General features: G+C 40.8%; 1 protein-coding gene across 2 annotated transcripts in view; it reads right to left on the bottom strand.

Annotated features, from left to right (window-relative positions):
- Window positions 1-12,697, bottom strand: part of atrnl1b (attractin-like 1b) — a 75,802-nt gene extending 63,105 nt beyond the window's left edge. For both annotated transcript variants that reach the window (XM_022196031.2, XM_022196032.2), the window contains exons 1-13: window positions 11,507-12,697; window positions 8,100-8,183; window positions 7,367-7,480; window positions 6,658-6,786; window positions 6,073-6,281; window positions 5,060-5,234; window positions 4,026-4,113; window positions 3,247-3,508; window positions 2,382-2,565; window positions 2,109-2,263; window positions 1,051-1,135; window positions 353-567; window positions 78-196 (exon numbers count right to left, since the gene is read on the bottom strand). In XM_022196031.2, the coding sequence (XP_022051723.1) occupies window positions 78-196; window positions 353-567; window positions 1,051-1,135; window positions 2,109-2,263; window positions 2,382-2,565; window positions 3,247-3,508; window positions 4,026-4,113; window positions 5,060-5,234; window positions 6,073-6,281; window positions 6,658-6,786; window positions 7,367-7,480; window positions 8,100-8,183; window positions 11,507-11,757 (2,070 nt within the window). In that variant the 5' untranslated portion in view covers window positions 11,758-12,697. The remainder of the gene's footprint in view (window positions 1-77; window positions 197-352; window positions 568-1,050; window positions 1,136-2,108; window positions 2,264-2,381; window positions 2,566-3,246; window positions 3,509-4,025; window positions 4,114-5,059; window positions 5,235-6,072; window positions 6,282-6,657; window positions 6,787-7,366; window positions 7,481-8,099; window positions 8,184-11,506) is intronic.
- Between the last annotated feature and the right edge of the window lie 6,926 nt (window positions 12,698-19,623).

Genomic DNA, 19,623 nt, shown 5'->3' with positions numbered 1-19,623 from the left:
TGCTCATAAAATCTTGAGGATAAAGTGTCTTTGTGTGTGAGCTGAAGCGCTCTGCTGCCCCCTGTTGGAACACTCACAGAGGTGCAGTTGCTGGAGGCGGCGATGCACTTCTTGTCATCACACCACTGGCATCCATTGGTGTTTGCTGTACAGCTGGCACAGTCCGAGAACCTGTAGCACCACTCGTCTACTGTGACTAGAAAGAGGCAGAAACAAAGGTGCAAAATGATACGTGTGCATACAGTCAAAACACATTACATTACAACAGCTAGTTTGGGAATCAACCACAAATTACAGCCCCGACAAGCACGCAAAAAAAAAAAAAAAAAAAAGATTTCGATGTCTTCCTCACCAGCTTTAGGGGGGCAAAATGAGGCAGGAGTCAGGCTGCCGTGAGCCATGCTGGGCTCCCAGGGGAGACATCGGCCTCTGCTCCAGATGCAGCGGACCCCTGGCCCAGCTTTTACGCAGCCCTCCTCTGCCAAGAAGGCCTGGCAGCTGGGAGGTCGGTAAACAAGTACATCGTTGAGCAGCACACTGGAGAAGCCCCCAAACACATACATGGACCTGAGGAGGAAAACAGGGGCGTCAACAATCACAGACAAAACAAAAGCAAACATGGCCGTTCTACTGTGGATTCTTTGAAAGTTTTCATTGTGCTAAAATGGAGAGAGAAATGCAACAGTTATAATACACAAGATAAATGTATTAAAATTAGACAAGCTTTTTCTGTCAAGGCAGTAGATAGTTATGAGAATTTATTCATTGCTGTTATTTGTAAATAGTCAAATACTGTCTTCACAAGGAAAGAATCTTTTTAAATTCTGATTGAATGACTGTTAAAAGTTCTGCCAAACTACAGATCCAGCACTGCCAATTGCTGTTTTTTTCGGTTTAAAATATCCAACTAAACTACTGGAGAAAAATGGCTTGTGGTCACACAATGGTTCTGAGCACGAGCGGGGCAGAGTGTAATTACTAGATCAAACAAATGATCAAACAGCTGATTTCACCATCACCAGCGTCTCTATTTCCAGTAGAGAGACTCACCCATTGCTAACCACAGCAGAGTGACCGAAACGGTTGGCATCGCGGTGCAGGTCGGGCTTTGGCAGGAGCTTCCACTCATCACAGGCTGAGGAAAACACAAGGCCATAAGTGCAAGACTATTTTCTTTGTTTGTCTCCTCTAATGTGACACAGCTAACTATGGAGACTAGCATAACCCTCTGAATCCCAAGTAGTTTTTCCTGCGTTTCTGTGCTCCGGTTAGATTTTTTACTCATTGTGAGCTTATTGTTCACTGCAATTAAAGTCCTGCTCCTCTATGGAAACAACACAACCATGGTTTAAAGTAGACAAAAGTAAAGAATGCATTCCGTGCAGTAGGACACATTTATTGAAAAAAAAAAAGACTAAATGAAAGTTAAAATTTCTGTGATTATTCATTCCACAATAATTGAACAAACCTTCAATCACCACAGCTGTTACGAATAATGGAAAAGGTATAGGTACTGCATTACTACTATTTGTAAATCCCATTTTTCCAGAATCTGATTCTAGTGAACTAATCTTTGAGTAAAATATTTTGAATAAAATGATGTTGATGAAATCTCAAAGATTCCAAATCTCAATGAAGCTGCAGGTGAAACATGATTTGCTTGAGGACTCTTGAACGTTGCAAATGTGGTGATTCTTTGTGTTGTTAAAATTTCTGACCACAATAAACTGTTTGAATTTGTTGAAAAATTATATGCCTTTCAATTGGCCAGAGGGTTTTGGGGTTCAGAAGGTTAAATGTACTTTCTGTTGATTTCCTTATTCTGTTGATAATAAAGTAAATAATTTCAAAGATGCTATGATACACAAGACCACAAAACTCATGAAAAACCAAGTATTGTATGCTATTACAGTTTTCGCACATGATTCTGTTCACTGAATCTACAGCCCACAAAATCTCAGTAGGTGCTCTTTAAGATCCGAGACATTTTTAAAATTCAACACAGACTCAAGCTTAAAAGCATTTTGATTTTTAAAAAAAATTGCGTTTAACTCACTAATTACTAAAACTAACAAGTGAAAATGATTCCACAGCAGCATGAATCCTACCAATGTCGTAGGCGAGGAAGTCGGCAGAGAAACACTTGGCCCCGTTGCTGAGTGATGTGTCATTATGCGTGTTGCCACCAAAGAAGAGCAGAGTGCCGCTGAGCAGCACAGCTGAATGCAGGTACCGTGGAAAGCCGCTTTCTCTCAGAATGAACCTGGAAAATATGCATGACAAAGGTGTCAAGGACAGCGGTAACAAGAAAGCATGTAACACGAAGTGACATAATGAATAATAATGAATAATGAAGGCGGCATATGAATGTGTTGACTTACCATGTCCGTGTGTTAACGTCATATCGGTAGAGGTCATCAACAAGGCCGTATTTGTTGGCAGGCAGAGCTTTATAGCCACCGTGAACGTAGACGCTGCCGCTGGCGCCGTCATGCGTGCTGGTGTGGCCGTAACCTCCTTGGGGAATGGCACCTTTAGTTTCAGGCACCAGCCAGGCGTTGGACCCTAACAGCAAAGCATGGAAAGCATTAACACCCAAGAAAAATCTATTTTTTCTCTACCGATTTCTTTCTAATCATTTAGAGACAGCTTTGCTTTTTAACCATGAATATCTCAATATTTCAAAGTCAGATTGTCAGGGGCGGTTGACACTGTAGTATTGTCTGCACTTATGTGATTTCTAGGTTTTGATTTTCAATGTTTTAGAACCCAAAACATGTCACTGGCAACAGAAAAAGAGGCCACAATGCTTCCAAGCTTCTGTTATCCAAAAATTGTGTTGTAAAATATGGTGCTCTTGGATTCATAAATTGTCTTTTGGCAGCTTTTCAACAGAAAAAAAGGATTCCCAAGAACTCCAAACTCACCATTAGTTTTGAACCTACTGCCTTTTGAAACCAAAACCCTCTTCACTTTATCTGCTGTGCCTTTGAAACTGAGTTCCGAGTAAAATGAAAGCACAATCCAAAGATCGATTTTAGCGGATATTAGATAAATGAATACATACTGTCATGTGTTAGATTAATTCATACTTTTGTTACAGACAAAAGTCAACAAACTGTGACTAAGCAAACTCAAGTTCCCAGTAGACACATTTCCTAACAAAATGACAGAAGGGAAAGCTATAAATAGCTCCTAGGAGACATACAAAATGTCAGAGTGTCTTCATTAAAATCTGTGACTCACTCAGGTTGTACTCCTGAACGTTGCTGATGTAGCTGTAGATGGGGGAGTAGCCAAAGATGACCAGCATGATCGTTTCGCCACTGTCCAGCTGGACGCAGTGTGCCGAGTGTCCCTCCACAGCATAAATTTGGGCTTGGGCCGGTGGGCCAACCACAGGGTTTCTCCGCTGCCACGTCCGACTGGGCACATTGAACACCCACAGCTCGTCTGTCACATTCCCCCAGCCGGCCTCCAGTTTCCCACCAAACATATAGATGTCATCCTGAACAGGAAAGAAATGATTTGCTTTAGTGCTTCACATTCATATTCAAACAAGCACGCAGAAACGCTGATGCACACAGGAAGAAAAGCGGCAGAATCTGCCACGGTGCAGAGAAGCATAATAGTAGAAAATGTGCCTTTGAAAAGAGCCTGTGCTCAGTGCTTCATTTACTTACTGTTCAGTTTACAGAGCCCCAAACCGCACAGCAGCTCATCTTAAAAAGGCCAATGTGTCAGACATCCAATAAAAGTAAAAACTGCCCTTTTGCTAGTAATTATGGAGGTATGGTCATGACTCTGTGTCTCAAATATATTACAATTAGGTAATAGATGGCATGTGGAAATAGTGGAAATGTGCAATTTCCCCTTCGAAAGTGGCAGTTTCCTCTTTTTTGTGCCCAAATTCTATTGCTTTTCGCTCAATCCAATTCTCCCTTTTTCCCCAGTAACAGCTGCGGTTTATTGAAATTCCTTCTGTACCAAGATGGGTTGAGGCATATCTGTGTGTGTGTGTTTACCTGGTAAGCAGCAATGGAGTGGCCGTATCTTGGCACAGGGCCACTATTGATGGGAACTGTGTTCCAAATGCCACTCTCCAGGTTGTAGCTGCAGAGCAAAGCATCAGGACATTACCCTTTAACTACAGCCCCGACTCACAACACCAAAGAGCGTACAGACCATATTTATTATCTTCATACTAGAAACACTGCACAGACTGACTTTGTTCCTCTGTGGCTGTACATAAATAGATGTTTGTCTCATTTAATAAAAGCACACAGAAGTAGTAGTTTCATTCATGCGATAAGCATCACTTTAGTCCTACACCTACATAAAGCGCTGTTGTTACGTTACAGGGTTTGCACACTGACAACATAAATATCAAGTCCTGTTTGCAGTCGTTCACAATGACACAAAACGCCTGGTCACATCATCACACGTTAGTAATCCACACAAGATGCTTTCAGAGCATCAGGAATCATAGCACCTGGAGAAGAACAAACACTGAGCAGATGCACAGAGCTTGTCCGAGCAACAGAGATAAAAACGGTTAATAACCCGAAAACGGATATGAATCAGCACTGAAACCAGTTCTGCATTTCATCTGCAGATCCACCCAAGCATATAAAATACTAAATTCTCAGTTGAACTTAGCGAATGCAGCACCTCCACATTCGAGAAGCCCACCACTGCAACCTTAACTCCCACACTTGGCAGTTTCGAAAAGGACGAACTGGCAGTTTTCTAAAAGGACAGACAGTATGCAGAGAAGTGTCCAGCATTTTTAACATTTAGTCATTTTTGCTTAGATGTATACATACTGATTCAAAGTAAAATCAACACAATCCATATGTAAATGGCTACAAAGGTAAGAGTTTGGTTGGGGGAGGGGGGGTATGACTTGGAATTTGTAAGTGGATCTCGATTGAACACCCTTTTTGTGAGGCTAAATGAACAACTGCAGCTTTCCATTCCAACACATATAAACGGCACATTTAACTGTCAGGTGAGAGGGGGAAAAAAAAAATTAGTACTTTGAGAAAAAGCCACTTACTTGAGAATCATCTGGAAAGAGCTGTAGTTGAAGGTGTATCCGCCCACCACCCACATGACCTTTTCCTGCACCACGGCCTTGTGGGAGGCTCTGGCGAGTGAAGTGCCAAAGGGCTTGACACTGGGCAGCACCCAGAAGGACTCAGTGGAAGGTACAGTTAAAGAGCAGTCTGGGCCTGCAGGGACACACAAGAGAAGAAATGAAAGGGATTAGAGCAGAGGATTAAAGTTTTAAAATACAACAATGTTTGTATTAACATCTCCAAAACAAACGTTGTTAAAATTCTGTTTATTTTAAGGCGAAGATGCATATTCATCCAATGCTTTTATGATGCAATTCTTCCCCCTCAGCATCTGACGAATATTTTCATAAATGCTCGCTGAAACTTTGAAGAGCAAACACGCAGCCCGCGAACCATCAAACCAAAACACGGGCATGGGCACTCCTTAAGCGAACACGACAGGCAGGGAGGTGTGAACATGTCAGACTGTGTGAATGGAGGCCATGCTGGAAAAGCGCATGCCTCTGCTAATGATTCTGTCAAGTTTCATCACGCAAAAGCATTCGGTTCCCTCCAGCTGGAGGCGCATAATAACGCACTGTCACCGGGCTTATCGACATGTTACCGATCAGCGTTGCAGTGCGACATAACACAACACAGCTGCTCATGCTTGTCTGCTAGCACATTGTTCATTACATCTTACTGCATAATCGCCACCGCAGACACGGGAGGAGCGGTTGAGGAGCACGCTGTGGAAATGTATTTGGGTTTCCATGTGAGGAAACGCGGAGAAGTGATGAACTGTAAGCTGAGAGATACTATTCTGAGGATCACATGTGCCAGAGACGCTTTTATTAAAAGGATTTCTGTGTAAATGTCACCACATACTGCTTGAAAAACATCCCCCAATTGGAAGTGTATTCCTCCTTGGGTTGGATCAAGATACTCTAGCAGTTTAAATGACCTAAAGGCATTTTAGCATCTGCAGGATCCGGAGAGAGCTCGCCCTTACCTTGCCAGCTGTCATTGCAGACACACAGCTTCTCCCCGGTGAGGTCGCAGTAGCCGTGGTCGGGGCTGCCGCAGTTGTTCCTGCAGTAAGGGATGTCACAGGCCTCGCCTTTCCAGTACTTGTCACATTCACAGTACACTCTGCTGGCAGCCGAGTTCCCAGGGGTGCACTTCCCATGGCCGGAGCAGTTATTCGGACAAGAGTTGATCCTGGACAGCAATGGAGTATGTTTCCATTTAGGACTTCAACACATTATACTCTACTGGGGCATGCAGATGGAGGATTTGTGTTATTTAGCTTTAAGCAACAGTGACTGGGATAAAAAGATGGGTAATGCATGAAGAACTATTGAGCACGTCAGTGGTCATTAACAGCGATTGTTGGTGTAGACAGAAAGCATTTATAATAGTCTTTCTGCTGCAAGAAGCAAATAAACATGAGAATAGCTAATGTAGTTCATAATAAGTTACTGTAGACAAATCTTTTCACTCTTAACACAAACAAGTACATGCGCATACTTTAAGAGTGAGGAACTGGGTTCCTGCTGAGACAACCAGGACAAAAAATACAAATCACAGCACTTACGAGTAAAATATTTCAAATCCTGTCAGGTTATAGGCAGCATCGCTGAAAAAATGTAGTAGTGCGTAGCCTGAAGTTGTCTCGACCTCAGGAACCGTCTCATTACCTCGTATCTCTGGCACAATGAGACCGCTTTAGAGAAAAGCACAAAAAGCATTAGCATAATGTTACTGAGACCCACAGCAGTCCCAAGATACAATAACATGCCCTGAACTTTCTGCTACATCAGAACGTCTACACACAAACTACAGTAAATGATAAGAATATTAAAAAGGCAAATCAATAAAAATGCATAAAAATTCATTTTAAAACACTCTGAAAACCAACATGTTTTTGCAGTTTTGTAATAAATGCATAGAAATTCACATTAAAGTGTCGATGCACACTAGTGTCTCGATTCAGAAAAATATCTTCTGTGCTCTGAAAGCCACTGATTTCAATTATTACATACATTTTTTGGAGTAATGGATACTGACCACAGATTTGTCACCATTTTACTAGTAGTAATGTCATAGGGTCTTAACCTTGACCTTAATATTGAAATAAGCCTTATAGGTCAGCTGGAAAGCCTCTGTTGTTTCAAATGAGCTATAAAACAGCTGTGAGTTCACAAGTACACATTTATGATCTGCAGTGAAGCATCAGTGTTGTATGTCATTCCACGACATCATCAATTTTGCTCGGATTAAAACCTAATTTGGGGGTTTCTCACCTGAAAACAGCAACCAGAGGAGCATATATCGAGTCTCCATCATAGACGTACATGTGGTCCCAACTGCACTCTGTGGCAAAGTGGTTGAATCTTAACCGAAGAACTGCATTTGGACTGGAGGGAGAAGATGCAACAAAAGAACTGATGAAGGTTTCATGGATAAACAGTCGAACAGCGTGTAAAACCTATTCACATTTTTTTAGATCCCTGCATGATGCCGGCGAGCGGGCCAAATTGAAATTGCAGTTTTAACAGATAGCACTCCTGACAAATTGATTTTGCTTCAGTCTAATTGCACTCTTGGTGCACTGAAATATTCATTTCCAAAATGTATCGGGGTCTAAGAATAACAGCCTGCCTCTCTATTTATTACCATCCTGGTAATAAAGTTTCCCAGCAGCTCTGTCTTCACAGTGGCTGTGGTTGCCATGACAATTAAAAGCATCAACAGGTAAAGGCACTCTCTCTTTCTCTGAATAATGATGCTGATTAAAACGCTGCAGTAAAACACAGCTCAACACACACACACACACACACACACACACACACAGTGAACTTTCAAAATGCAAGACCCAGCTTTGCCTTACACTGTGTAAGCACCAAAAGTAAACTTCCCTCAACAGAGATGCTGATCACCTTGATTTAATTGCATTCATCAGTTTACACTCCTTAATTGAATTTGGCTGTGTGTGCTAAGCTTCAGTAGAACGTACTAATTTACACAAGTACTTACTAGCCCTCAATGAGCCAGGTGCACTTTGTTTTGTACTTGTAGTTGATTGGACCATCGGTGAGGTATCCTGAGGGTTCTGTCAACCTGCAAATTCAAACAAAACGATCATTCAAACGGCTGGTATGCAAGCACCGTGTGTAACATTAACAATTAGTGGCAACAATCATCAGTTTTTATCTAATACAGAGCATATTTGGTCAGACCGCTGCCCACACAAGGTTAAAGTCAATATTCCTTAATAAAACATTTGTAGGAGTAATCATCTGCTCTGTTGTGGTTCTCCACAGAAAATGGATCTTTAGTACGGAGGAAGATGCTGCATAAAAAGCAGATGATTGCACTGTCTCTTGTTATCTAAATACGTTTTGTTCAGAGATAATATCTAATCAGAAAGAAGAGAGCATTAAAAGTAAGCTAATTTCAGAAAGGCAGGAGGGGGAAAAGTGCTACAACTTAACTGAAACTGAGTTTTCAAAGCTGCACTGATATTCAAAATCTGTTAACGATAAGGAGGCCTGCAATATTATTTATTTCAGCATACTGTAAATACATAACTCTCAAACAATCCTCATTGCAGGTCAGTTTTCTTTTTTTTTTTCTTTTCAAATCATGACTAAACTACAACGGAAATTTCTTTGCAGCTGAGCAGACTACGTAACGGGGACACCATTTTTTGAATACCCTCAAACCAAGTTTGGCATTTCTCTACAGCAGTTTCTTGGTATTTATGAGTTGGCATACACGTCAGGACCAATTTATCTGCGGAAAGTTAAAATCAGCCTGGCAGTAAGTCTCCTCTTTTTATGTCCCCGAAACAGCCCTGGAGAAATATGACACCCAACTAGTTGTCAGACTGTTCATCTGGTGATCAAAAACGGCCAACAATTTCGATGATTTTCTTGGCTGAAAGGACAGTTTGTAGTTCAGAACCAGCAACACTGTCTTTAGGAACAGACATCAAATTGTAACAACACAAACATTTTCCGTGTCCTCAACTGCATTTAGAAAAGTGTTCAGGGGAACTACTGTGTGGGGGTGTTTTACTTTAATAAGCAGATCTCTTATCGTGGTTCAAAAACTCCTATAAATGTGACTCAGGTGTCTGTAGCTTCGCACAGCGCATTGAATTTAAAAGATTCAAGATAAGAAGCAAAAAAAAAAAAAACTAGCAGTCAGCTCAAGGTCAGTCCCAAACAACTGAAAGCTTCAATCAGATGTGTTCTGAAAAGGTTCTTCTACCCCCACACAACGTATTTGTACCAAGGAAAACCACAATGACTGATTACTTCTGAATGGAAATTCACCACAAGGAATATTAGACGAGTATTTCCCCCTGAGCTCCAGAAAGATTAGACACAGTGATGCATTTTTAGTCGTTGCACAAATCGTGCTTTGTTATGAATCAACAAAATTAGCAGTAGCTGTCAGCAGTGGCAGGCTATCTTGCATGACCACAGAGGCAGACAGCAGCAATGGCTCTTTTATTTCTGATTTTGGAGGCATCATAAATTCACAGCAGGCTCTCGTAGGTGCTTTGAGTAAACACGCATGAGCTGAATTGTGTTGTCTTTGCGTCTCTGGCAATTGTTGTAGATACATAGCATGACAGAAAATTACGTTCAGCTCAGATGTGTTGACAGGATAATGCAGTAAAGATGGATCGTAATCTCGTAAAGATGCAACGGGATCCATGTAAGATTTTCTCTTGACATACAGCTAAAAACACAGCATTGTGAGCTATTCTTCATTAAACGTCTAGTTACACCTACTACTTATGACTTGAGGTGAACACTTAAGATATAAACACCCAGCAGCAAGCAGGAGGCACTGAGTCAGGACTGTGCAGACATCCATGAACGATGAATTGTTCACGCTGCACTTTGGATTTCCCAGAGAAACGCTATCCCCTTCAAAACTCTAACCCCTGAATGTATCACGATTCTGCACGCCTCTCCCTTTACGATAACACAACATGACCAGAAATTCATCTGTGATGCTGATTTACATGTTCATGATAGAAATCCCACACTTGTTGGAGCACGGCAGCAATATGCAATTGATCTTGTGCGAACCAAGGTGCGTGTTTCTATTCCGGCGAGTTGTAAAGTCTCATTTCTCAGCACAATCAGTAGTTCCTTTCTTAGTGATGAGAGGTTATTCCCTGACAACATGCCTGATGACAAGCCACGCTAAACCTCAGACACATCAGGAGCGACGGTAATTACTGTGATCGAGGCACCTCTGTACCACAGAGTGCTCCTCAGGTGTACTGAAAGGCCATTAATGCGCTCCTGTCAGGATGAGCATCACTATTGCCATATAGTTTGAGTGTTTATTCTTAGTCATTGCATCCCTGTCTTTTCCTTCAGCACTTTACACACAATCTTTAACTCACTGCGCCTATTAGTCTGCCGTCATCTGGCCGTGCTGTCAACAGACATATTCTTACTGGAGCTGTATCACCACATAGTGCGAAGGGGATATTTGAAAATCAAGTTGATTGCAGATGCTTCCTTGAAGTCACCGCAGACTCCTTCCTCTCACAAAAGCAAACAGAGCTGATGTTTTTAACGAGTTTATCCACGCGAAGACGCGAGGCCACAGGTCAATATGACAGGAGAGGCTTGGTTGTCCAGTCTTTGCTTTCATGTGCAGGTTGGACTGAGCAAAGCAATGGCAGCCATTCATTTAATTCTCACTTTCTCTTCTTGTGTGGGAGAGAACATCACACTAAATAAAACACCTAACCAGATGAAGAAAATAAACATCTGGCATGCGATAGCACTCGCATACATCTCCAGTAAACACATATGAATTAATAACAACTGGCTGAGGGATAAAAAGTGCTTTATATTTCATTTTTCAAGCAAAATTGCCCAATGCTAGCTTCTTGTGGCGTATTAACTGCATCACTTGCATGCTTTTGCTTGGCATTTGTGATACTGAACTGTTGAGCATCATCTTCAATTTTGGCAAAAAGTGCAGAAGTTTGTCACAATTTTCTGACATTTTAAAGACAAGGGAATTATTACTACTTTACTTACTTATGAAAGCAGCAATTATACCAAAAATGATTAGTTTTGAGTAGGACCAAAAGCCTTGTATCCTGAGAACAGAGCTCAACAGGTCTGCTAACTTGTTCACAAATACTGCTTAGTGAATCAGAATGCAACCTATTACTAGAGCAAATTTCCTAAAAAAAAAAAACTGGCTGTACACAGGTTTTCTGGCCAAAGTGCCACTGACACCGCTGCTGGGAGGCAAACAGCAGCTACTGGGTCAAACTGGATCCTAACCTACTTTGACTGGCTCATATCATTTCATAACAACCCGGCAACAGTGACACTGCAAGTAATCTGATGTTGGCCACAGATAAAAGAGTGCAGACTTAACGCATGGCCACTTACTTGAAGCGCCCTTGGCAGTGTTGGCACTGATCTCCAACCCATCCTCGATCGCAGACGCAGGATCCATTGATGCATTTTCCAGAGAGGCAGTTCTTGTCACACGGTTTGGCCGGAGAGGCGTGAGTGAGGAGCACAAAGTAAAACAAAACATACACCACCAAGTATCTGTTGATGCCCCGCAGGTCGCTGTGGGTGGCGAATTTGGGCCCAAAAAGAAAGAGTTTGGCTCTACATTTCCCCCCAGGATCCATGTTTTTTCCTTCCTCTCCAGGTCGACCAATCCGAGTAAAACACCGGGGCCTTGAGGTCTACTTTGGGTGAAAGCCTGGGCTACTCAGGATGTTTCCGTTATAACAAAGAAGTCCTGCATATTCGCTGAAGGTTGTGCATACTCAAACTGAGGTTCAGCTAAGCCTGCTTTACAAAGCTTTGGAGAGGGGGGAAATGGCTAAGAAACTGCAATGTTAGCTAAGTGTTTATAAAAGCTGCTCGGTTAACCGCATGCATAGATTTGGAGTGGGAGGAATTCCCTTCACCCCTACTTCTTGTTGGCAGAACCTACCTAAAAACATCGACTAAATCTACTGAAGCAGCTAACTCGTTTAACATTAGCTAATACATCATTTGTTAGCTTATTTGTTAGCTTATTTGCAGTTTGGCCTCTGCTTGGTAATGTACCGTCCCTGCATTGATTCAAGACCATTCTCTCCCAAATGCCATTTTAGCAGCCATTTTAATGGGTAAACAATCCTTCAAACTGAACCGGGGATGTGCACTTGAACGTACGACGGTCGTTCCACAAGCCGCTACACTTCAGCCGGATCTTGTCCACGGACGAACAAAGGGGTTGTGGCGTTTGTAGCCGCGGACTCCGAGAGAAGGCTGCCGCAGTCAACATGGATGTGGTGGGATGTGGGAACTGGAGGGCTATTCTTGCCGACTAGGGGGGCATTGAGCAAACACTTTGAACTGTTGTTGGTCCCGCTGGTCTACCTCCACGTCGATGTAAGCATCCTCAGGCGTAGGTTTCGCTGTCGGTAACGTGTGGTGTTGTGTCCTTACACTCCAGTTGCGGGGTTAAAAATACTACCCGTTGCTCTGAAAACATGACAGGAACAGGCTGCGATGGATTTGCTAGCGCAGCGACACTAGACAGTTCCTCAGGTTGGAGAAAACCAAACACAGGATGCGCATGCGTACTGAGAGTGGGCTCCATTTAAAGGGACAGTGACCCAAATCCGAACAGCTGTGCTATGCGGCATTTAAAAGTTGGATATATGTATTAATACATGTTGATATAATGTATTAATATACTGTAGGTCAAAGATCAAGGACTTCCTTTTTAGGATAACACTTCTTATTCTTTTATCAGCCGTAAGTCACAGGCCCAGCAAGCAAGAAATGTTCCCATAACACTGTCAACCTATGATAAAATGTTTGCAAAGAATGTTTTATGAACATTTATCATTTAAATAATGTTCATATGAAGTTCTTACATTTCAACATTCAGAGAATGTTTGGAGGACGCTTAGGATATCCGATTGTGTTACATGAAAACAAAAGATTCTCAAAAAAAATTTCAAGATGTTGTCAAGGCCTAAGAGGACAGAATGTGTTTTTAGAAAATGTTTCTGCCATTTAATATATCAACAAAATTGCAACATTTTCCCTTCAATATTCCGAGGATATTGCTGTTAAGAACGTTGTTCTGTAAAATGGCTCCACAATGTTACATGACAAAGGATGGACAATATCAGTGCAACATTTGGAAATTGTTCTGAGAACTTCTTTAGAGTGCCTTTAGAGAACATCCTGCCTTAAAGAGAAACATTCTGGAAACTAAGAGCATATAAAAGCTGGTTGTGACGTCATATATATTAATATATGTTATAAGTTCAAGGTCTCTAATATTCATGAGAACATTTCTTTTTTTTTATCATCTCACAAGCAGGAGCTTTAGGACACAGGCCCAACAAGCAGTTCCCATAGCACTGGCAACATTACCTATAATGAGATGTCTGAAAAAACTTGTTAATCTAACGTTCAAAGAATGGTTTAAGGATATTTATAATTTTAAATAATGTTCAATTGAGGTTTATACATTTTAACATCCACAGGATGCTTGCAGGATGTTGTCAGATTGTGTTACATGATAACAGAAGATTCTCAAGAAATGTTTTTAAGGTGTTCTCAAGGTCAAAGAGGGCAGAATGTGTTCTCAGAAAATGTTTCTGTCATGCAATATATCGGCAAAAGTGCAATATTTGCCTTTTTGGGGATGTTGCTGTTGAGAACGTTCTTCTATAAAAGGTTGCCACAATGTTGCATAATTACAAATGATAGATATTATCAGTGTAATATTTGGAAAATGTTATAAGAACAGTTTTAGAACATTTTCAGTGAATTTTCTGCCTTAAAGGCATTATGGAGGATGTTTTTTTGTTTGTTTGTTTAATTTGTCTGATTCACATAAAATGAATATACTGACCTTTAGTGGACTTGTATGTATGGTCTCTAAAAGAATAAAAAAAATTAAAAAAAATAACTGTGGACATGGCAGGACCTGAAAAACATCAGCCAATCATTGCGCTCGGACCGAGGCGTTTGGTTTGCTCCCTTTCCTGTCAATCAAAATCTTCCGGCTCAGGCCGAGTTACGTAGATTACGTACGCCTTGGACTTACGTGTTTTCTGTATGTGTTGCTTTGGTATAGCTTCGTAGTTAGCTGGCGACTTGTTTTGCTCATCTTTTTTTTTACATAATGGCAGATAAAGATCCAGGGGGACCCAGCCGTAAAAGACAACTTCAGGAGTGCTACGCAAGTTTCTGGAGGGGGGCGTTTCTTCGTAAATGTTAAGAGGGGGGAGGTTAGAGGGGGTGAGGGAGAGGTTGTATGTGCGCATACGCATGCTACGTTCAAAGTTCAAAGAAATTAAATCTCCTCTAATGCCTTTAAAGAAGACCATTCTGGGAACTAAGTACATTTAAAAGCTGGATTTGATGTTTTACTAATTATATTTATATATGAAATAAGTTCAAGGATTCTAATGTTCATAAGAACATTTGTATTTGTTAATGTTCTCACAAACAGAAGCCATAACACAGAGAAAATAAAAAAGAAAAGAATATGTTTTAATCTAACATTCAAAGAACACTGAAGGGATATTTATCACTTCACATAATATTCATATAAGATTAATATTAACTAAGACAGAACATTTTAGCTTTCACTGGAATTTTGGAGGATGTGGTCAGATTATGTTGCATGATTTTAAAAAAATGATTCGCAAACCAACAATCAAAAAAATGTTTTCTTTATGTTTTGTATTACGTTCTAAACAGTTGCTATCATTTCATAAATTAACATGGCAATAATTTGCCAGCAATATTCTGAGGATGTTTGGGGAATGTTGCTGTTGAGAACGTTCTTCTATAAACTGTTCCCACAATGTCACATGATGAGAAAGGATAGACACTATCAGAGTAACATTTGGAAAATGTTTTAAGAGGTGTCTTTAAGAAACTTCCTGTACCAAGGATGAAGGATTCCATATTCATAAGGACATTTCTATTCCTCAATCTTGTCACAATCAGGTGCCATAAGACACAGGACCCAGCAAGCAGGGAACTTCCCATAACATTGGCAAGAAAATGTTATTGCTAATGTTCAAAGGAACGTTTTTAAGCAGATTTATTATTTCAAATAATATTCCATGAGGTTAAAAGTTAAATAAGATAGGGATGTTTGGAGGATATGTCAGATTATGTCACAGGATCACAAAACATTGTCAAACCATTCAACCATCCATTCCCTATACACCACTTAATCTTCATTAAGGTTGCAGGGGGCTGGAGTCTATCAAAAGCTGACGTGTGAAGGGTGAAGGCAGGGGACACCTCTGGACAGGTCATCAGTCTATCATAAGGCGACATACATAGACCAAGATCACACTTGCAATCTCACATGAGGACAACCTAGAGTCACCAGTTAACCTGATCTGTCTTTGACTGTGGGAGGAAGCCAGAGTACCCATAAAAAACCCACACATACACAGGAGAGCAAGCCGGATGTGAACCGAGGATTCTTCTAGCTGCAAAGCGAAAGTGCAAGCCATCAAGTCATTGTACAGACTATTCTCAAACCAACATTCCAAAAACATTTCCAAGATGTTATCCAGCCTTGGAGAACAAATTGTGTTTTTTAAACCTTCCTGCAATTTGCTATATCAACAAAGGTGCAACATATTGCTTGCAATATTCTGAGGATGTTTTGGGATACTGCAGTTGAGAACATTCTCTGGAAAAACATCCCAGTGTTACATGATGACAAAAAAAGAACACTCTCAATGCAACACTTGGAAAATGTTTCAGAACATTTTTAAGAGTGTCTTCAGTGAATTTCTTGTTATAAAATCAACTTTCTGGGAACTAAGAATATAATCTGACAACGTAACCCTTCAAACACACATTATATCTCAGATGACTTTTAATACTAAATTAATATTAGAAATAAGAAATATTCTTTGAACATTACATATAATTTCATTAAATCTTTTCGTTAACACAATATTAGAATTTGGAGGTAATGTTCGCTAATGATGTAGGAACATTCACTGCTTGCTGGTTAAGACCTTTCCAACTTTGTCTCTCCTCGTCTATTAATTCCCATTCTGTTTGAGTTCAACGTGTGCAAATAAACACAATTCAAATGTCAGAGAATTGATTCGTTATATTTTTCTATGATGGTGCACTGTATATTTAGGGCAATGTTTGGTAAAAGTAACAGCTGGTGGGATATTGCAAATAATCAGCAAATCAAACAGTATATTGTCGATATACTATATGAACAGATGGGGTGACAGATCCATGGAAAAACAAACGTAAAGTGTCTTTGTTAGGTGTTGGGCCAGAACAGCTTTAGTGCATCTCAGCAATGATCTCTACTGGTGCCAGAAACACCATTCTTCAACAAGATATTAGCTTATTTGTGTTTTGATGATGGTTTTGGAGAAAACTTTCTAACACATCGATCCAAAATGTCCCACATGTGTAGCCTAGCCGCGCTAGACCCATGTTCTGAAGGCACAAGGGTCTAGGGCCGCTCGACAGGGAGGAAGGCGGGCTAAAAGGTTGTCTTTCAAATCACTCTGCAGGCAATTGGGTAGGTATACAACCAATCAGTGCAACGAATAGGCTGACGTAGTTCCTAGAGCGCCGGCGGATTGTGGCTAAGTCCCATTAGCTTCCCAACCAGTGGAGCCAACTGGTATATTAAGGATTTGCCATATTCCGTCGGCATAAGTCCAAATACGTCTTCTTCTCAATGAAACACTTCAGTGCCGTCCTTTGTTTATCTTTCAAGTTGAATTTTAGCTTCAAATCTTTAAGGGCTGTGGCCAAAGCCGAGTCGAAAGATAACTGTTTATTGTACGCCGGTTGTTTCTGTCAGAATCGTCGCGCCTCTGTCGTCACTTAGTTACGCCCGCCTTCTGACTCTACACTTCATGGTGATTGGTCCGGCCAGTTTTAGGAGAATCCAGCCTCGAGCCTTATGGAGGGTAACTAGACCCACCCTGGCAGAGAATTAAATTCGTTGCCGTGGGTTGTCTAGCGCGGCTAGGCTACCACATGTGTTCAGTTAGGGTGAGATTTGCATATAATTCACGTCATTTTCATTTTTCATCAAAGCATTAAGTGACCCATCACGCCCTTTGGATGGATGCTTAGTCAACCTGAAATAGGCAGCTCCTGTTAGGATAAAATGCTTTAATATAAGATAAAGATGTTCACTCAGAACAACCTTGTATTGATTTACAGTGACCCTTTGCTGTGAACTCGAAATATAGCAGCAAACGTTCCTACAACATAGCAGAGCAACCAAATCCTTTCACTGTGGGGGTCAAAGGTTATGTTTTTTCTTCAATTCATCACCTACTGTATAAGAAAATATCAAATGTTAAAGACACAATCCTCCATTTGCAGTTGATGTCTTCAATCCAGCTAAATCAGTTAAAAAATATCCTTTTGTGCTGTTCAGTTAACTACATTAGTTTCATATGTTTGTGAAAATAAAAATCTGTATCAAGCTCGTATTCATACATTCTGTGTTGGCTCATTATAGCACATAACTGAACTTTAGAACCAGGGAGATGACAGTGAAAAGGACTTCACCAAAATTATCACAAAATATTCAGAGATACTCCATATGGGGGGCTTGTGGTTGAGATCCTAAGAGGTAATTTTCACAGCTTCACTCGCTTTGTTGAACTGAAACAGCACAGAGAGAATTAGCTACCGCATGTGCATTTGAAGTGCATGTACTGCTGAGTCAATTTGTCTGTGAACGCTCTGTCACTGGCAGGAAATTTCTATATCTGACACTAATGGTTGGGGAAATAAATCAGTGACAAGGTCAAGGAGCGACAGGCGCTTTTTGAGAAAGTCATTTTTCCGTTCACTTGTTTGATGAGGCTCTTTTATGACGGTGCCCTGCATCGGCTGCAGCGTGTCTAACTGTGAGAGAGCACTTATCGCCGTTTGAGATGAGGCTTGACAGGGTGGTGCCAGCTGTCAGGCTGAAGAGTCTGTCACATCGCGGAGGATGCATTTGTTTGATGTAGCAGGGCAGAGAGAAAAAGTGAGATCTGTGTTTCCTTTTTGTGTCTGTCATACAGATGGTGATTCAACGGCAGATGGACCCTGACATCCTCAATTAGTTTGTCTCAAAGTTCTGAAACAAATTTTCAGCTCATTGTGTTAAACACTTAGCTGCAGTCAGCCCCAGTAAGCGACAGCGTGATGCACTAGTTGCTATGACAAGTGTAGTGAGAGTAGACACTGCTGTCTGTAGCCTTTTGGATTGTGCTGACAGTCTGAAATAAGGCAGAGATGACAAAGGCTTTTCCTCTTTTTCTGCATTCTAATATCCACCCATCCGTCCATTCATTCATCAGTTACACTCGTTCTGTTCTACAGAGGGTCACAGGGTGCTGGAGTCCACCCCAGCTAACACAACAACAGCTCACACCCACACGTATGACCAGTTTAGAATCAATAATTGACCCACTGTACTTGTCTTTGGACTGTGGGAGGAAACACCTGGAGAAAACCCACACAGGCCCTGGGAAGACATGCAGAAGAAAGGTCAGTCCAACTTGCAGGTTCAAACCCAGAACCCTCTCTCTGTGAGTCAGCAGTGCTAACCTCTGGTAACATTTTACACACTGTGACACAAAAGCACTTTCGACCTTTCACCTTTGTGGGAACTAAATTTGAATATTCTTTCTTTATCTTTTCTGCTCGGTCTTCATCTGGAGCTGTCCACACTTCTACAGCTACACCTGCAGATGGCAATGTTGCACAGTGACCATCTCATTTAGGCAAAACTTATGCCAAATGAATATTTCACTGAGTCACTACATGTTTTCAATACTTAAAACTAAAACAGATTTTAGTTTATGTTCTGTAATTTTATTTTATTTGTTTTACACAAGTTGGCCTCTTAAGAGACTCGAGGAGGAAATGAGGAGGAGTGCACAATCCCACACAGAAAAATTCCTTTCAGTCATGTTGTTCTCTCTTTGTCAACATCATATCAATGGAATTAGAATAGAGTAGAATACAAAAAATAGGATGTACATGTAGAAAAATATACTAGGATACAAAATGCACAAAAAAATGTAAGATATACTATGAATAAAAATGTACTAAACTGAAAAATGCACCATAATGCAATAAAAAAAAATCATATAACATTCAGTTATTCAGTTATCTACCATTCATTTAAGCAACACCTTTAACAAGGCTATACACATACTACACCTGTGTGATTTAAGTGTATTACATGTGTTGTATTTAAATATATTCAGCTGCCTTTTATCAGTACCGTAGGCTCAAATTACAGTGGAGGCTGATTTAGCTGTTGCACATATTGTTCATTATTTTTGAATACATAGCAACATCAGACAAAGGAAATATAAATGAAAATGGGCCCTTTTAGCAACATTCACATTTGTTTAGTGTTTATTAACGTACCTACTCATATAAAAAAGTGGGATAAAAAAAGTGCAAAAACAAAAACGTAGTAAAAGTAATTTATGCAAGTGTAAGCTAAGAAA

The sequence above is a fragment of the Acanthochromis polyacanthus genome, chromosome 19 (assembly GCF_021347895.1).
Source record: "Acanthochromis polyacanthus isolate Apoly-LR-REF ecotype Palm Island chromosome 19, KAUST_Apoly_ChrSc, whole genome shotgun sequence".
NCBI lineage: Eukaryota > Metazoa > Chordata > Actinopteri > Pomacentridae > Acanthochromis > Acanthochromis polyacanthus.
This window is presented reverse-complemented; position numbering and strand designations above follow the sequence as displayed.